The 19,836-nt window shown below is 24.2% G+C and overlaps 2 protein-coding genes across 2 annotated transcripts; both read left to right on the plus strand.

Moving 5' to 3' along the window:
• The first annotated feature begins 2,372 nt into the window (after positions 1–2,372).
• LOC112600484 (zinc finger MYM-type protein 1-like) lies at positions 2,373–6,050 on the plus strand. Its single transcript, XM_025347725.1, has 4 exons — positions 2,373–2,833; positions 3,111–3,185; positions 3,459–3,557; positions 3,810–6,050. The coding sequence occupies exons 1-4, from the start codon at positions 2,798–2,800 to the stop codon at positions 5,976–5,978; spliced, it is 2,379 nt and encodes a 792-aa protein (XP_025203510.1). The 5' UTR covers positions 2,373–2,797; the 3' UTR covers positions 5,979–6,050.
• Positions 6,051–9,856: 3,806 nt separating this feature from the next.
• On the plus strand, positions 9,857–14,531 carry LOC112600418 (ADP-ribosylation factor-like protein 1). The gene is made up of 4 exons (XM_025347624.1): positions 9,857–10,237; positions 13,574–13,790; positions 14,080–14,191; positions 14,267–14,531. The coding sequence occupies exons 1-4, from the start codon at positions 10,234–10,236 to the stop codon at positions 14,474–14,476; spliced, it is 543 nt and encodes a 180-aa protein (XP_025203409.1). The 5' UTR covers positions 9,857–10,233; the 3' UTR covers positions 14,477–14,531.
• Positions 14,532–19,836: the final 5,305 nt, after the last annotated feature.

Raw genomic sequence — 19,836 nt, forward strand, 5'->3', positions numbered from 1 at the left:
TGCCAGAATCTAAGCGTTTTTATCAACACTTTAAAAAAAAAAAATTCTCGAACGAATTAAAAATTAAAATTCTTATATTTACTTAGTGATATTCCTAACATTTTAAAAATTTTGAAACTTTCAGTTTAGAAAATAATAATTTGAATAATAGTGGAATAATTCAATTGTTAACAATTCATTTTTATAAGTTGAAAAAAAAGCTAGGTATGTAAAACCCGCTGTTCTGTATGCCTGTATAATAGATATTGAGAGAGTCTTTTTAATAGATATGTTAAATTTAAATTCAATAATATATCATTTTATACAAAAAATTACTCTGAGGGGAGCGGTCTATCGGTCTGTATCACTAATGCATTTCATGATATGAATTTTGATATTTCTATGATGACATCGTTCAAATACGTATGTAATATGAACTGCCTAAATATTACTTCTTAAAACATGCTATGCTCTAACTCCTGTAAACTAATTACTTTTACTATAAGTGTTACCTACAGTTTTTGTCGGAAACTTTGAATTAATTATATTATTAGTATTTTATAATAATATAATATATATTATTATATTACTTATTTTTATTAACTTGAATTTATATCACCTCAATGTAAAACAGCTGTAATAATATTAATATTATTACGCCGCACAGCTTCATAATTTAATATCATTATAATATTATTTAGTATATCATTCTTAATATTTAAGAATTATCTGTACCGACTGTACCTTTAAACACTGTCATAACAATCAAAATTATTCAAAATATTAACATTCATTCATACTTACTCTAAAATAAAATGACATTACAATGTCCAACATAATACTATTAAAACCTAACAAATTTTTATATTTATGCACTTTGATGTTGTATAAAATACGGACAAAATTATTAATTACATTATATATATGTGTGTGCTTAATATACCTAATATCACAAAAATATGCTTCAATGACACCCACGTATTTCTACTAAATAAATAATAACAATTTAAAACGGAACAACAAGTCCAAAGATCAATACTATAAGTAGAACTCCCATTTTAACATGAAAGCTACTTAGTCTGTCTCCAGCAACCCGCATAACTTTACAGCCTTACACCGTCTTTTCTCACTTAATAATGAGTATTAACTTAACATCATCATTGATCTTTATATACTTTTGTAAAGTGTTAAATTAATATCTTAAATTAAATCCAAATAACTAATTTCCATTTTATTCAATACCTTCGTCATATTAAATTCTCGTCTTCATATTATTGATAGAATCATTGATGTATAGCAAGTACCTATGTAAATTATATTAATATACATTTGCATATTAAGGACAATAAAATTATTACAGTTAAATAAGACACGCAGACTCGGGTGTACTAAAAAGTAATAAAACCAATATTTAAATCTGTATTCACGATCCCGATTAATCGTAATAATATATAGGCTTTGATAAAAATAAACGAAGAGGGAAGAACATCGGCACTCCTTGTTCCATCATTTATGTTTAAAAATCCTTAGCTATAACACCTTTAAATAATAAATTATTATAAAGTAAAGTTTCATCAATTACAACGTACGAGTTTATTTTTAATTCATTACACAGCATAAATTGGTTCATAGGCTATGATTTATATACCTACTATAAAACTGGGTGAATAAAAAAACTTGAACTTTAGAGTATCATAATTGATTGATACATCAAAATTCAAAAAACTGGTCTTGTGGAATTCTTTAAATCTGTTATTTCAAAATATTTTTATTTTCAATAAATAATTATATATATTTTTCTGAGTCCTCTGTTTTTTATTGACTTTTTCATACATACTTCTATTTTAAAAACTTAATGTTAAATAAAAACAGTAATTGATATTTTTAAAATTGTACACGTTTTACTAATAAACGGTTTTTTTTAGAGTACCTACAACATTTACCAATTCATATCAATAAAAAATAAAAATAAGACCCGGTAATAACATTTTAGACTTTTACTTTCCAGTCTTTGAATTAACTTATTTTATAATATTAGGTTACAAACATAAACCATAAATCTTAAAATTAACATAGGTAAATGTAATAACAGAGCACAGAATTATATTAGTATGTATTTTTTTTTTTTTTTTTTGTGTATATATGTACCTATATGAAAATCTATATTGGCTGTAAATGTGATACCTAGGTACATAAACGTTTCACCAGCACTCTCTTTGTTAACATTTGATTAAATACAATCTTAATTGGCACATCGTAGTGCCGTAATATGTAATTGTTTGCATTAATTTTTCGTCTCCGTTAATATGACACGAAAAGGTAGTTCATATTTTTTTTTTGGTCAACATTTTAAGAAATAATTACATAATACTAATTACTAATACAGTCAGTGGCGTAAACTGGGGGTCGCACGGGGTCGCACTTGCAACCCCTGAAAATATCATAGGGTCGCAAGAGTATCTTTTTGCGACTCCAAAAAATTACGATTTCAATTATCAAAAAATTGAAATATCAATATAATAATAAACTAACTAATTTATATTTTGAGAACCAATGTTTAACGTTGTCTTGAAGCACTGGAATTATTATTATACTATATCCTTTCCACATTTATTTATAGTTTTGTTATTAATAATTTTCTATTATTATACCAATATGTATATTTATTGTGATCGGCCGACTCGAGTCTCAATGGTAGCTGATAATGAAAACGTGTTTCATAGTTTAAAATTACTATTTGTTTGTTTTATTCATGAATTTAATTTTTACACTTGTTATTTCTTATTCGTGATCGACTTAAAATTAAGTACTTACTACAATGGACAAATTTCTTATAAAAGTATCGAAGTCAAAAGTAAGTGTCTATTTTTACTTTAAATTCATATAATTGTTTAGTCTTTAGTACACATATTTAGTATACATTAAGTTAAGAGTAGCCATTAAAATATATTACTGATTTATATTATATTAAAACTACAATTTTGATGAATAAAACAGTTTATTTTTGATCTGTAATTTAATTTTTATATTAATTATTAAGGTAATATTATATTATTGGGAAAATTAAATTTATTTTGCTATATATTTTTTTATTATTTTGATTCTAATAAATTGTTGTACCTGCTTATTAGAAAAATACTAATGCTGAGAAAAATGTTAACTTACCTGAAGAAAACCACCTTTCCCCAGAAAAAAGATCAAAAATGGTAAATACAGTTAATACTTAATTTCATATCATATCTTTAGTATTCATTTACAATTTATTAAAATTAAATTTATATTAATTTAATATCATTTAATATTTAAGGATATTTTGGTTAACAGTAAACACTTTACCTTAATAAATTTAAAGTGAAAATTCTGTAACTAGTTACCTACGTTAAATAAATAATAGTAAATGTATTGGTTATTTTGTGTAGTATAAAAGTGATAAATATGTATATAAATCATGTTTGTATTAATTTCATTGATCATTTTAGGATATTCTACCAAATACCAAGGACATAAATCAAATTCAGAATGCTATATCTAGCCATGTAGGTACATCAAAGTCAGATCAAACTACAAATACACTATTGGTAAATATAAAATATTGCATTCAATTTTAATCTTTAAACCAATGATAAAAGTTTTGAATTTTAAATAGTATGTACATGCAATCACAAAACATAAAACAAGTATTGAAATAATTATAATTTCAATTTGTAGAATTTTAAATGTTGTACAAAATAGTCAATATTCACTCATTTTTATACTCTTTAATAAATTGAATAATTGTATATGGTATTTGTTAAAATTTATTTTAATTTCAAGTATATATATTTATCTAGATAAGTGACAATCTTAATCGAGATCCTGGTCATAAGAATACAAATGCTTTAATTTTATTTTCAAGTGGGTTTGGACCGTATCAACCAAATAACATTATATTTCCACAGCATTTAGGAAGAAAATTTCGAACAGAGTGGTATACTTCTTTTCCTTGGATAGAATATAGTCCTAGCAGTAACTCTGCATATTGTTTTTACTGTCGTGTTTTTCCATCTAAAACATCAGATCCAACTTTTGTTAGTGTTGGATTCAAGCAATGGTCAAAAGCTAGTTTCAAGTCTTTTCCTCAGCATGAAAAATCATTTGGACACAAAGAAGCTAGTGCCAAATTAGCTGGTTATAAAAATTCTAAGAAATCTGGGAGTATAATTAGCAAAATTAATACACACCATCAGCAGATAGTAGCTGATAATCGAGCCTATTTAAAATGTATTTTAGACAGTTTACTTTTTTGTGCTCGTCAAGGAATAGCTATCAGAGGTCATAGAGAAGACGAAGACTCTTCAAACAAAGGAAACTTTCTAGAACTATTAACACTTCGTGCTAAAGATAATGATATTATTCAACGATATTTTATTGAAAAAGAAAAGACATTTCGTTATGTCAGTGGTGATTACACCAATACATTTCTTGAGTATTTAGCTAATATTGTTATTGAAAATATAATTGATAATGTAATAGCTGCGGGTATTTTCAGTATAATAGTTGACGAAACTCAAGATTTGTCTCGACATGAACAAGTCGCAATTATTATAAGATACGCAACAAAAGATTTATCTCCAGCAGAAGTTTTTCTTGGTTTTTATAAAACAGAAAATACAGATGGAGAAACACTTTCAATGTTAATAAAATCAACTCTTGTATCTCATGGTTTAAAAATAGAAAACTTGAGAGGGCAGTGTTACGACGGTGCAGCGTCAATGAGAGGGTCGTATAAAGGGGTACAAGCAAGAATTAAAGAAGAAAATCATTTAGCAATGTACATTCACTGTAATGCACATATTTTAAATTTATGCCTTATAGATTTGGCTAAACAAGTATCTTATGTAAGAAATGTATTTGGAACATTAAATACATTACATAATTTTATTGGTGCATCATCCAAGAGGCATGCAATTTTTGAAAAAATGTATTCAGTTTTAAATATAAGTACATGTGAAGGACCTAAAACTTTAAAAAGTCTCAGTGATACTAGGTGGAGTTGCCGACTAGATGCCCTCAAGGCGGTTTTATTCAATTTTCAAACTGTGGTTAGTACATTAGAAGATATTTCGGAAAATGATGCTGTTTATGGATCTGATGCTAATGCATTACTAAAGTCAATAAATACTTTTGAATTTTTATTTTGTATATACTTTCTTAAAAAGATACTGTTGTTAACTAATATTTTATCAAAGTATTTACAATCAAGTTCAATAATTTATAGTAATGTACAGTCAATGGCAAAAGAAACAATACAAGAATTATGCAATATGCGGTGTGAAGAAAGTTTTAATAACACTTGGAATGAAGTAGACATTTTAAGAAAACAATATAATGTTTCTTCTCCTATACTTCCCAGAAAGCAAAAAATACCAGCTAAACTTGGCGGTGGATTGAAGGAGGTTGAAAATACTACCATAAATAAACATTATAAAATAAATATATATTTTGCTGTTCTGGATAATATTATAAATGACATGAGTGAAAGGTTTGAAGAAAATAATTTATATATTTTAAACTGTATGCAAGACATACTCTTAAATGATACTCCAAATAATAATTCTTTTAAAGAAATAAATAAAATGTATGGTTTTGATGAGGATAATCTTAAAGCAGAAACAAAAATTTTAAATAGGATGTATAAAGCTGTACATAATCAAAGTAATGTGCAATCAAAAATCAATTTCATTGCATCAGAAAATTATAAAGCTGGATTTCCAACATTAACAAGTTTGATACAATTATTTATTACTATACCAACTAACTCCGCATCATGCGAAAGAAGTTTTTCTTGTTTACGTAGGTTAAAAACATATTTAAGAACCACAATGGGACAATCAAGATTAAACAGTCTTGGAATCTTGCAAATTGAACGTGAAAGATCATCTCTTATAGATAAAGATTTAGTAATAGAAAAATTCAGTGCTGCCGCAGAATGTAGAGGCCGCCGATTACTACTGCAGTAAATGATATTATTCCCTCAGTAAAAAACCAACTAATATTTTAAATCTACCTATAATGTATATATATATATTATATTGTATTAGGTATTATATTACACAAAAAATATAAATGGCAGCTGTTATTAAAATATAAATTTTATAAAATAAAAAAATTGTTTTTTTTTAATGTACTCATATATTGTTTAAGAAAATTATAAATATTTTATTGACAGTAAGTAATTATATACCCTATTTATAGCGTATATTCATAATACTAATTGCCAATAGATACAATATGTGTTTAAGGTTAAAATAGTTTTGTTGAATTTATGTACTTGTAATGTTAAATCTAGAATAAAATAAAATATTTTAGGGGGGTGTGGGGGGGCAAAGCCCCCCACAAGTCTGTCTAACCTAGAAACTGATTGCAACCCTAACAATTTAGCCCAATTTACGCCACTGAATACAGTATAGGTATAGATAAATGCTACCAAGATGATTATTGATCATTGTATTTGTTAAAAACTTGGCAAAGAAAGTACTGAAAAATAAACCACAAGTTTTTGCATGTTTGTGTAGATATCTATGTTGTAAAAAAAAAAAATTGCACATTATACTGTGCCAACTAAAACTGTATTTAATCAAATTTTTCAAAGGGAGTAGGAACTGAAGAAACGTTTCTTCAGGAGTCTAAGACAAGCATGCAAAAACTGAGTTTCTAGTGTTTATCTCCCCGGTTTATATATTTTTTTTTGTTTATACAAAAAAATTACATAATACTATCAAGGTTTTGTATTAAAATTCGAAAGTGGTAGAGTTAGTACAACAGATAGGAACTATTGTAATGATATGCGTTTCCACATATGTACCATTAGTTATAGCTTATTTAAAATATAAATTATTCTATGCGTCTTACTTTTCAATACATTATATTGCATAACATATATTTATTACAGTAATAATATAACTATAACATTCTTATACATTTACTATATACACAGACACACAGTTATTACATATTTCAATATTTGTTTTTAATCGCTTGTAAATAGGTAATAAACAAAAATTACAAAATATTTACCTTTTGAAATCCGTACTATAAAGTAACACGATTTTTTATTGGCTTCTCTAAGTTAACTAATAGGAACAATTATCGTTTCATTTTAATTTAATTTTTTCGTTTAGATAGTTTGTGAAAAATGTTATTGTATTAGCCAATACTCCTTTTTTAGGTGTCATGCCTTTAAAATACTATAATATATGGGCATTTAATTTACACTTTATCATTATCTTCAACTAATCTATCAGGTGAACTATTCAAAAAAAATATATTATGCATTTACAAATAATTCTGCTGGTAAAATTTTTAAATTATACTTCATTTCAAAATCGTTTTTTGCCATTAGTTCATATTGAATTTTATGTCTAAAAAAAAAAACCATTTACTATTTGGTAATTTTAACAATTTATGTCATATTAATGCCATTGCTGCTGTTGTTGATGTAAATACTTCACTGTTTAAAATGTATTTCCTATACCTACATTTATTTATAATTATTTAAAATTTTAATTTAAATATTTTCCAAATCTATATGAAATTGGTATGTCACCGCAACTCAGCTTATCACATAGATCTCTATAGTCTTTATCAGATCTATAACATTTTTTAATTTTATTAGTTTTTGAACTAAAAAATTATTATTATATTTTAAGCTAATATAAATAATAGGAACAATTTAAATAGGTATATAAAAAAATTATTTGAAAATTATACCAACTTAGTAGATGGCCTTAAGTTTAGTTTAGACTTTTCACCGTTTTGCCCGTAAAGTTCATCTTTTTGCGATTTTCGTATATATAATTTGGTAAATTTCCTTGTTTTTTATTTAATAGCAGTTTTATACATTTTATCATGTAAGTAATCAGGACCAAAATTAAAAGAGGACTCTGCTTTTATACATTTTACATTATAAGAATAAGAGATTACCTAAATTACTATGTAAGATTATGGAATTTTTTAATTATTACCTCTAAAAAAATAATTTATTTTTTTTCTCTTCACGAATGTGGCAACAACACTATTAGGTATACTTTCCTATATATAATTGTTATTTATATATAATATCGGTAAATTAGACTATCTGCATGATATGACACTAAATTTTTGTAGGCTGCAGAAATGTTTTGCCATAAGCCACATTTCTCCATTTTCAGAAGGTAGTTTTGGACATTGAAATGAGCTTTACAAAAAAGTTATTTTGATGCATATACATTTTAAATATATTTTACTGACGGATCGTATTTGTCATGACAACCTGTAATTACAACCAATTATCTATACCTCTTTTTAAAAAGTTTGATTTTTGATTTATAGTTAGCTTGTCCACATTTTTCCAGTGGTCAACAACTTAAGTAATATCAATAATATCATGCCTAAATAAAATTATTTAAACTAATATTATAACCATAATATTATAATAAAATATTATAAATCTACTTTTAATTAAGTATAATATGCAATATGTATTATACACATATACGGTAGTTTAAGTTGATTATTTTTTAATAATTTTCTCAAAACTCCTGCAATTACATCAATACTACTAGAAAATTAAATAAAAATAGATATAAAACAAATTAATCTACTTAAATTCAAGAAAATTTAACATCATTAATGACACACTTAGAAAATTATATTTTGCAATTGATCAATTTTATATAGTAACTTTAAGATAAATTGCAAAAGTGAAACTAAGAAAATAAAATCTAAATTATATTTTTTTAGTAAAATACGGCAGCGTGATATTTAAATATATATTATATATATATATGTGTGTGTGTGTGTGTGTGTGTGTGTACTGTGTTGTATAATATTATATAATTATCGATTTATCAGTCTTTGATGTGTATATTTAATTTTTTAAATTAAACAATTAAACATATAAAATCGTAAAAATGAAGCAATATAATTTTTATGAAGTTAAAATTGAAGGAGGTCCATTAAGTGTATGGCATTCCGAGGTCCAATTGATCCTTAATCCGAGCTTGACGGTATTTAAAGGTCGATTTAATTTTTATAATAATATATTTGTATATCATAATCACATCATAGAAAGAAAAGCTTATGAGGAATCCTATATTAAATTTACAAATGCTTAGAAATAAGAAGAAAAATATTGATGAACTTTTACCTAAAATCACAAAATAATTTTAAAATATTGTAGATTTTAAGAATTTTGTCAAAATTCTAAATTTAAACGTTCATCAAAAAATATTATTGTTTCTATTCTAGAATATTCGGCAGAGTACCTATCGGGATTTCGGGATTATCGATTCGATAATGATCTGGCCTTTCCATTAAAATGTTCTAGAATCGACATACGTTATATTATATAATTTTAATTCGAAATTACCGTCGTCCGTCGACCGTCGGTCGATCGGTCAGTATCACGTAGAAATCTTGTCACGATACATAAAAATTATTTGTCAGCCAACATTATAAACACGTATTTTCGATATATTTAAAATGGTAAATGAAAAACATAAAAAGAACCTTGAATTAAATAGGTATTCATATATTTTGACTCTGTTTCGAATTTTTTTTTTATTGATGTGTAAAAAGAAATAAAAGAATAAATAATTGTGAATTCAGAAATTTGATAAAAAAAAAAAAAAAACCTTTCGGTCGCCACTTACAGATAGTGAGCCGTGTAAATATAATAATATTATTATTATTATTTAATACTTATTAAATGACACGTAGCCTAATCGCGGCAGCTGCAATTTTTTTTATACGTTTATGTATAACAACTAGACTATAATAGCAATAGCGGTGACGACGGCTGATAAAGTGATAAGAGAACACGAAAAACCAAAATCGTTTCTCCACTCGCCCTCCCGTCACCGATCACGCAGTGTCCACAATAATACGCCTTAACAGCAGTAGCAGCCGTCGACCGTCGCGTTGTTGCTTGCTACTTACTAGTTTACAGCAAGTCACTGTTGTCGTATCCTCTCCGAATCGGATTGTCGTACTTCGCAGTTCTACCGAATTATTACAACAAATTAAGTATTAACAGTAATAATTTTACGACAACAGCAATTGATTGTATTTGTTGTTATTATTGTTATCGTCGACAACCGATATTCGTTGATAACCGTTTTTTTCGCGTCGTCTGGACGAATCGTCCCGAGTACTTGGTGTCCTACTGTCGTTCCGAAGTCAAACGAACAAGAGTTGACGCCAGAGACACTAAATACCGACCGCGTCACCTCGACAATGGGTAAGGACGAGAGCGCTCACAATTGAGTGTAATGATTCAACTTCGTAACGTTAGTGCTTGTTACCTCCAGTCCTAGTCGCAGGTCCCATGAGCTCTTGTAGGCCAGATATCCTTTGAACGGATTTGACAGTACCTTCTAGAACTAATTTAGACTTTGTTCTCCAATTTCTGAGTTTGTAGCAACGTAATGGCTCCAACTGTTCATCTACTCATAATCATCAATGGTTTATATTGATGGATGACCAAAAATTTGATTGTAGTCTATAGTTTATGTGTTTTGTTGTCACATTAGTTTCACATTCATCAGTTCCTAATATTAAAACAGCGAGTCTATTGTTTGTTTCGATGTTAATGATTATAAATATTGTAGGATGTGTGTCACAATATTGATCATACTAAATTGCACTGTAGTCCACCTATTTTATACTCATAACAAGAATATAAAGCCACAAATACAGTTTAATGTATTTGAAATTCAAAACTTATTGTCAGTCAAAATATAACTAATACTCAAAACTACCTAGATTATCACGACTATCACAATCTTATCAATTTCTGCATGTCACATTTCAGTACTTAAATTCTTAATTACTAATCATTGTAATATTAGTTTTCCTGTTATTTATTCTAGTTAAAAGTAGTTTCACTCTGATTTTTTATAGTAGTAACATTAAGATTTAAAATCTGTTTATTTTATTTTATAGTTAAATTTTATTTATTAAATATTATTGTTATTTACCTATTTAAATCTGACAAAGAAATAAAATAGCTGCTCAAATTTTATTTTTTACTTTTTAATATTTTATTAACATTTTATTTATACAAAAACACTATACAAAGAATTTAGTATGATTTGTTAAAAATAAAAAGTTATTAATGGTAATAGGAAAGTGGCAAATTTTGGTTGCCTTGAATAGGATTGTGACATTTCATTAAACGAGGTAGTCCTATATAACAAGAAAGTACTGAGTATTCTATTAATTGATTTAGTGGTATCTTTCAGGCCCTTTTATAATTTTAATTTTATTAGGTATTTAATTTTTTATATGAATGCATTGTAAATTAAAAATATTATTGTTGTCAGCAATAATTTACATAAGTTCTTATTTTCAGTCAGTATAAGTATAAAAAATGGATAAAAATGAAATATCTTTTACATGATTACAAATAAATAATAAAAATTTGTTAATTTAGAACATTGAAATTTTGAACAAATGTTAATGAAACTCATATTTATTTAATATTTCAATTGTGATTATTAAATATACAATAAATATTATTTTATAGCAAATATTTTAATTATATAATTAGCTGTATTTATGTGTGTGTCACAATTTTATAACTTTTTTAGTATCTTATCAAGTAAGTTTTAAGATTGGAATACAATTTGAAGTTTTAATTTTAATTGGTTACTTTATAATCAGATTTATAATATTATGTTTAAATGACTTTTATTGATGTATTCATAATAGATATTATTCATATACTTAAATTCTTGATTTGCCTGGAATAATAATTTCTTCTTTATCCTTTCATAGGATAAAATTAAAATTGAAATGTATGATACATTTTTAAAGTAGGAAATTAATTCAAAATATCAAAGCTAGGCAATTAGTAATAATATTTTAATTGTAACTATCAATTATATTTGCTTGGTTGTAAGATAATAAACAACTTATTTTAGACTATTTTTAACTTAATTTAGTCCAAATATTAATATTATCTAATTAATTATTGAACAATTACATTTCTAAAAATTTAAAAATCACTAAAATCTTAACAAAGCTCTAATAATTATCCAAATAAGCTATAAAAATAGGTTATTTGAGTAATTATTTAATTCAAATAAAAATAATTTAGTGAAATTGAATTATATTTATAAAACTGTTAGATTTCAATTAGCATAGAAAAATACTATTAATTTAAAATTGATTAAAATTCTCAAAAGGTAAGGTAAATAACCAAAAGCATAAAATCCATTAAATTTACCTGTTTTAAATGTACATTTTTACTATCTTACAAGGATCACGTTTAAGCTTCCAAAAATCTGGTAGAAAAAGCAAATGTCATCAAAAATTATACTTTAACTATAAATCTTCTGTATGGGTTTTGTTTTCCCATTTTTCCACAAGTGTATGTAGAATTAAATTTAATCTCTGTTAAATCGGCATTGGTATGTTTTTATATCCATTAAATCTTAATATTATTAATTTTGAATTGATTTTGAAGATAAATATTTATTCATGTTTTCTATAACTTGAAATAAATAATTTTCTTCTATGATTTCAAATAGTACCTGTGATATTTTATGTATACTGTTCAATGTTTTTTTTAAAAAAAATAACAATATTAGTATGTTTATGTTATTTATAACTATGTTAAATAATTGTGGATTTTTGGAAAATACCCAAAGTTGATAGTTTTTGCTAAGTAAAAAAATAATACAGAACATTAGATATCTACTGGCTATTTCAAACCAACAAGATTGTATTTAACTAATAAATAATAAGTAGATAAAATACTGTTTGAATCAATTTTAAACATATAATATTTTTAGATTTTGAAAGTGTTGTCTTGTAGGAATAAATTGTTGAATTATATATTATATAATTTTAAAATTTAAATTTTAAATTAGTTGGGAATTTGTAAGGTTTTGTAGTTTAAATTATTTCTTGGTTTTTATTTAGTTTATGTAAGAAAGAACAAGTTGTTATTTTTAATTTATACGTAGTCATGGTTAACTAAATTATGTGTAACATTTTTAGTATTTATTTTTTGTATTGTGTACAATTTTTATTTACCCTTGTATCGCTCGAAATTCATAATAATTATAGGTTAAAACATAGATTACCAATTATTTTAATTAACTCAAGACATTTTTATAAATTTTTTATTTAATATTTAAATTTATATCTTGGTTATAATAAATGCATTTTTTTTGTACCTTTACTTTTAATTCATTTTTCACATATTCATATGTGAAAAATAAGTTGTATCTAAGTGAATAGTTATAAATCTTATGTAAATATAATAAAGTTCTATAAATTCTATTATTTTTCTATTTGGTTTAGTATTTATAGTTGTTTATAATTTTTTTTCTGATAGATATTAATTTACTTTTAAAACAAAACTAAGCTCTAAGAAAATAAATTATAAGTATAAATAAATAATATAATTCTTAATCTATATTAAATTTCTTGTTAATATGTTATCAATATATTTTTAGCTAAATTTAAAAGATGTAATATAGCGTAAAAGAAAAAATAATATTTTAATTTTAAAATAATACATTTTAAATACGCCTGATATAAAAATTGTGAATTATTTTTTTTTCAGGGGGATTTTACAGTTATTTCAAGAGTCTATTTGGTGAAAAAGAACTGAGAATTTTAATCTTGGGCTTAGATGGCGCAGGAAAGACTACCATACTGTATAGGTTACAAGTTGGTGAAGTTGTAACTACTATTCCAACAATAGGATTCAATGTTGAACAAGTTACTTATAAAAATATTAAATTTCAAGTTTGGGATCTTGGAGGCCAAACATCTATTAGGTAATATTTTATTTTAATGTTAATTACTTACTAAAGAGTTTTTGAACTATATAAAATAAACTTTATCTTATATTATAAATTGGTTTGCATCTATGAATTTTATATTATTATAATAAAATCTAAAAATATCAATTAAATTTTAGATGGTTTTGTAAAATAATAACTATTTGTATTTTGTTTAATATAAAAATGACACTATGTAGTTGTTCTAAAAACGTCTTTCATCTTAAATTATAGAAAAACTGTATGAATTTTAACATATTTATATTGATAAAATCTTGTTTTATAGGCCATATTGGAGGTGTTATTATTCAAATACAGACGCTGTAGTATATGTAATTGATTCAGTTGATCGAGAAAGAATGGGCATAGCCAAGGACGAATTGATGTATATGTTGAAAGTAAACTATTTTTAAAAATAATTTTTATGTTGGTTTAATATTATTGTTATTAAAATAATTTTTATGAATTTATAGGAAGAAGAATTAAATGGTGCTATATTAACAATATTAGCCAATAAACAGGATGTTGAGGGTTGTATGAATGTAACTGAGATACATCAAGCTCTTGGATTAGATTCTTTAAAAAATCGAACATTCCAAATATTTAAAACATCAGCCAAAAAAGGTATAGGACTTGATGAGGCTATGGATTGGCTTTGTAACACTCTACAAAATCATAAATAATAAAATACTATATTTATTTTATTTCTTTGTAATTAGAGAATTGTACAAATTAAAATGTTATAATGTTTAATTATGTCCTCTCTATTTAATGAAAATGTTAATTCCATTATATAAAGTTGGCTACTAAATTTTCAGCTGTGATATAAATTTTATTTTATAATCCACAGCTATTTTTTTTTTTTAAATTGAAAAATTTTATTATTATTTAGTACTGACCATAATATTATTAATAAAAAATTGTTTTGGTAGATTAATACAAAAGTTCAAATAATTCAAATAATGATGCAGTAGGGTGGTTGAAAGCAGTTATTTCATGCATTTAGATATTGATTGAAAAAAAATTAAAATTTTACAGTAAGTGGTACAATTTGGATTTTGAAAAAAAAATTGAGTTTGTATACTCAATTTTTAAAATTTTGTTGGAAATAAATTTTTAGTTTTATCTTGTCCTATTGAAGTACAAGTTTATTTTTTTTATTAAAAAAGGGTAATATTAAACACCATAATAAATTATGAATAGTTAGTTTATTTATTTATAATAATATAATATGTACAAAACTAAAAATTAATTTTTCATACAACCTAAAAAAAAAAAAGAATAATGAATCAAATTATGTTTTTTAAATAAAAATTGAGAAGTTGGGTTCTTATGCTATCTTAATATAACATAATAAAAACATATGTTTATTTAAATTATATGATAAGTAATTGTAGACATTTTTAAGAATCAGTTGTCATCACCAATGATATTGTCAATGAGAATATTATATTGTAAGGAAAATTATACCATAGTTATATTATAATGTTTTTTATAATGAACTCCTTAAAAGGGATGCTTTCAACCGCCTTAAAAATAGGCATATTAAATTTGTATATGTTAGCAGGAATAATGAATCGGTTTTATCGATTATTAAAAGGCAATATAATTTAAGACTGGGCATTTCAGTAAATCCAAAGAAAGGACTTTTTAAAAATAATTGTTAAGTTTTGTAATTTATAGAAATAATATACATTAATTTATATTTTTTCTATGTATTAATGACATAAGCTATCAATATTTTGTAATATATTATATATTATCATAATTTTTATATTTTATAATTTGTTTGTATGATTATTAGTAGGTAATAGGGTATATTATATAATATATTTTTATTCGTAGGTTATTTTTGTTAATAACTAATTAGTTAGTGTATGGATATTTTATTGCCCGAGATAGTTCTGTTATTTTAAATAATTAGAAAAAACATTAAATAGCCTATAGGAAATATTATTGTTAACTGGATTTTCACTAAAATGACTAAATATTAATATTGCTGCTAACATATACATTTGAATTTAAAATGCACGTATATTATTGAATAAGAATTGCTATTTAAAATTATATTTAATATAATATTAGCATTATCTTTTTTAATTTCCACTTAAAATAAATTAAATTATTTAAACACTTACACAAAGTATATTTTTTTCACTTTTAAAGTAAATATATTTATAATTTTATATTTGTTTGAGTTAATTGTTTGTTAGTAAGTTTACATAGACCACTACTAGCCTTAACTAAATAACTTAAGTGCTTAGTAACAATGGGATGTTAAAATATGTGAAATAATATATTAGTTTTTATCTAATACAGTTACTATTGGTACTAGTAGCTCTAATGTTGGTTAGTTTTTTTTTTTTTTATTAATCTTTTTTAAGCCCGGCAACTAAGCCATTAGATGTGGATAGGAACAGTAGGTTTATTATTTTTTTTGTGTAAGGTTTGCTTGTAAAGTTTGGTTAGTACGGTTGGAACTCTGTGTGTGTATATATGTGCACCACGGATTTGTCACTAAGAATTCAGGTGATCACCCATCCGAGAGCTAGCGACGCCGGCCGATGCTTGACCTCAGAACACATTAGTGACTGAAGCCAACCACCACGTCACACCAGGCCACATTGATAAGTTTATTCATGATAATATTCTATTTAAAAAAATAAAATTTTATCTGCATTTTAAAAATCTATAATATTCAAATATAAAACGCAAATCAAAAATTATTGTGACTATGCATTTTTGGTATTTTTAATTGACATATGAACAAATTGTCAGGAAATTTATATTAAATTTTGAAACTTTTTCAAAGTAAAAATTTGAATCAACATTGAATACATTAAAAACTAAACGTCAAATATCTATAAGCAGGTAGGTAGTTAAAAAGTGTCAAAATATTTTTAAAATGTTATATGTACAGAAAATGCTAATTTAAATCATAGAGTAATACTCTATTAATGTAAGTTCTTACAGTTTAAAAATAAGAACAATAATTTGGAAATAGTACATAATTAGAATATACATAAAGTATTTGTTTTTATTCAATAGGTATATTGTATAAGTATTTAAATAATACAACTATATTCCTAAACTTAAAAAAAAAATTAAAAATAGATTACCAAAAACTTAATAATAATCACTTAATTTTATATTTCTTAGCACTCCTGTAGAAACAATTTAAACAATTGTTTCTTTGTTTTGAAGAAATTAGAATTATATAAGCTCCACAAATTAATCTCTATTGAAAAATTAAACAAATGTAGCAAGTACTGTGCATTTAATATATTTAAATACTGAACTCAATATTTATCAATACAAATTAAAATATATTTGTTTTTGATAAAATACAAATAAATATAAAATTATAGAAATAACATACATGTTTAAAAAGTTATAACTATATAAAGTGATTGACATAACAAATTTATTTAGTATGTATTAATTTATAAAATTTCAAGAAATGTCTCTTTTTACGTAAAAAAGAGAAGCTTTTGAAAACCTATCATAATACATAGACATGTATAACCAATTTTATATCTACTTCATAGTTGAGAAAAATCTCATATATACTAGAAGAAACCTGTATAGTGAAAGACTAAGATAAAAAATGTATATTAATTTAAAAATCTATAGCTAATTTTATGTCCCTTTAATTATAAATTAAAGTTTTATTTTATATGTGTTTGTAACAGTTCATCTCTACTAACAATCCTGAAAGTAAAACATTTACATCCACTTTCAAGTAAGAGACCCTTAAAAATAAAATTATAGGTTTATTAAACTAAACATAACAAATATAAATTAAATTTAAAACAATAAATATTTAATTTATAATGTTTGATGAAATGTGTACTTGGATCATAATTTTATGTATGAAAATTATTAATAGATGACATAATTTTTAAAATTTCAAGTGAGAATCTTTTATTTAAACTATTTACTATAAAATCTATAACTTGATAGCAATCAGTACAACTTTAGCAATATATCATATTACAAATATGATTTAATTTATTAATATTTTTTGTATTTCACACATTGACCTTTAAATTAAATAAAATAGTCATATTTATAGATTGCATAAAATATTTACCAGTAATGAGACGCTTTAGATTATTAGACCCAATAGAATCAACAAGTTTCCTCCGGATATTCTTAAATTTAGTTTCTGACCGCAATGCAGTGATTCCTAAACTTTTCAGCCTTGTTTTAAGCAGTTTTTCTCGCGGAGTCCCTTATAAATATTTAATATTAAGTTTTAGTTGCCTATGTTCTTGTGAATCATATTATACTTGATATAAATATAGGAATAAGAATAATAAGATATTTATTAATAAATGAAACAATAGTATCAATAGAACTGGAAAAAATATTATTTATTGTTTAAAATTTATGTCTGCAACATGAGAATAAATCTATAATATTATATACTATAATAGGTATATTATATTATAGTTAAGTTTATTGAAAAATAGTAGTTTATTAAAAAACAATGTTACACATACACATCTTGAAGTGTGCCTTAATATAAGCAATGGTACGGGTTTTAATTATTTTGTTAGGAAGTTCTGGTTCCAGTTCTAGTTTATGATAAGAGTGAGTTTGTTTCTCAGCCATCTTGCCAAAAATCTAATATTATTTAATACTTTAATGATATCATCATCTTTTAATTAATTTATCATTGCTAATTGCAAAGTGTGGACTACACAACGGATTCCTTTAAAATAAAATTCAACACTTAATTAGTTTAAATAATGTTACATTTTAGTATTGCTATGGATATAAATTATTACGAAGTTAATATTATGTTTTAAATATAACATGTATATTTACAGTCTTATATGGTTTTCAAATGTCTTATAATAATGCAATAAAATATACATTTTACATTTCACTATTTAAAACTTTCAGGAAATATGGAGTAACCACAGAAGTTTTGCAATTGAACATATTTATAGCAAGTTATAATTGTTCGTAATTATTATAAACAGTATCATTTTGTTCATTTAATAATTCAGTTACTAAATTATCACCAAGTACCTACAGTATAGTCTAATTCAAACTAACTGTTAACAATTGATAATCATATTAATAAGTAATGATTAAATTGTACTTGGTGATTTGTACATTTAAACATTTGAAATGGGAATAAAATAAAATTATCACCTATTTCATAAAAAATTTTTTTTGAAACAATAAAATAATGCTAAAAAAAAAATAGTTACATATAATTAAATAGAAATTATTTTTTAATTGTAGTCATTTACTTATGTATGTTTACCACATAGTATTATATAGTATAAAAAAATTATATAGAAGTACAAATAATTAAATATTATAGTTATCTGTATGTGAATCAGTTTAAAAATTTCTATGGTCTTAAGTTTAGTGGTATAGTAAATTGCATATTGGAAATTTATCCTTAAAAAGGATCTATTCAATCTTGCAACGGCATACATTTTTAATGAAATGTATTAGTTTTGGATTTCCTTAGTTATTTTATATTTGAAAAGAGTGTATTCTTCATTTACATATTTTTTTCCTAAACTTTCATTAACTTTTAGGCTGTAAAAATTATAACATTGTCTTTGACTTTTAATACCAACAGTTTTTTTCAACAACTCCAGTTCTTAAAACAATATTATTTTACTTTTGATTCATACTCATTGTACAGGTCACTATGAATACTTAAATGTTTTTTTAAATTTATTCTATGATAACTCTAAAATTTAACAAAAATGTTTCATGTAAACTAAATACAGAGATTGAACTATTTTATAAATTATGATATTGAATACTTAACTCATTAACGTTATTTTAAAGTTATAAATATTTCTAGGATTTAAGTATACATTTTTAACTTAAAATGAGATTGATAATTAATTAACTTTTGACAATTAATTGTCTCGTGACATGTTAAAATATGCATAAACTTAATCTCTAGTTACTTCCTCACATCGTTATCACGACAGTGCGTGTGTAATAGTGCGGTGCGGGGTTTACTAATTATTGATGTATCTATTTTATATATTTTTTTCAACCC

This window comes from Melanaphis sacchari, unplaced genomic scaffold (genome assembly GCF_002803265.2).
Source record: "Melanaphis sacchari strain LSU unplaced genomic scaffold, SCAv2.0 Contig64_pilon_pilon, whole genome shotgun sequence".
Classification (NCBI taxonomy): domain Eukaryota; kingdom Metazoa; phylum Arthropoda; class Insecta; order Hemiptera; family Aphididae; genus Melanaphis; species Melanaphis sacchari.

Excerpts from the sequence above, each read along its gene's own strand:
- LOC112600484 (XM_025347725.1), top strand. The coding sequence starts at position 2,798 with ATGGACAAATTTCTTATAAAAGTATCGAAGTCAAAA. Across the intron at positions 2,834-3,110 it reads TAAAAGTATCGAAGTCAAAA|AAAAATACTAATGCTGAGAA; the intron begins GTAAGTGTCTAT and ends CCTGCTTATTAG. Across the intron at positions 3,558-3,809 it reads AAACTACAAATACACTATTG|ATAAGTGACAATCTTAATCG; the intron begins GTAAATATAAAA and ends ATATTTATCTAG.
- LOC112600418 (XM_025347624.1), top strand. Across the intron at positions 13,791-14,079 it reads GGAGGCCAAACATCTATTAG|GCCATATTGGAGGTGTTATT; the intron begins GTAATATTTTAT and ends CTTGTTTTATAG. Across the intron at positions 14,192-14,266 it reads AATTGATGTATATGTTGAAA|GAAGAAGAATTAAATGGTGC; the intron begins GTAAACTATTTT and ends ATGAATTTATAG.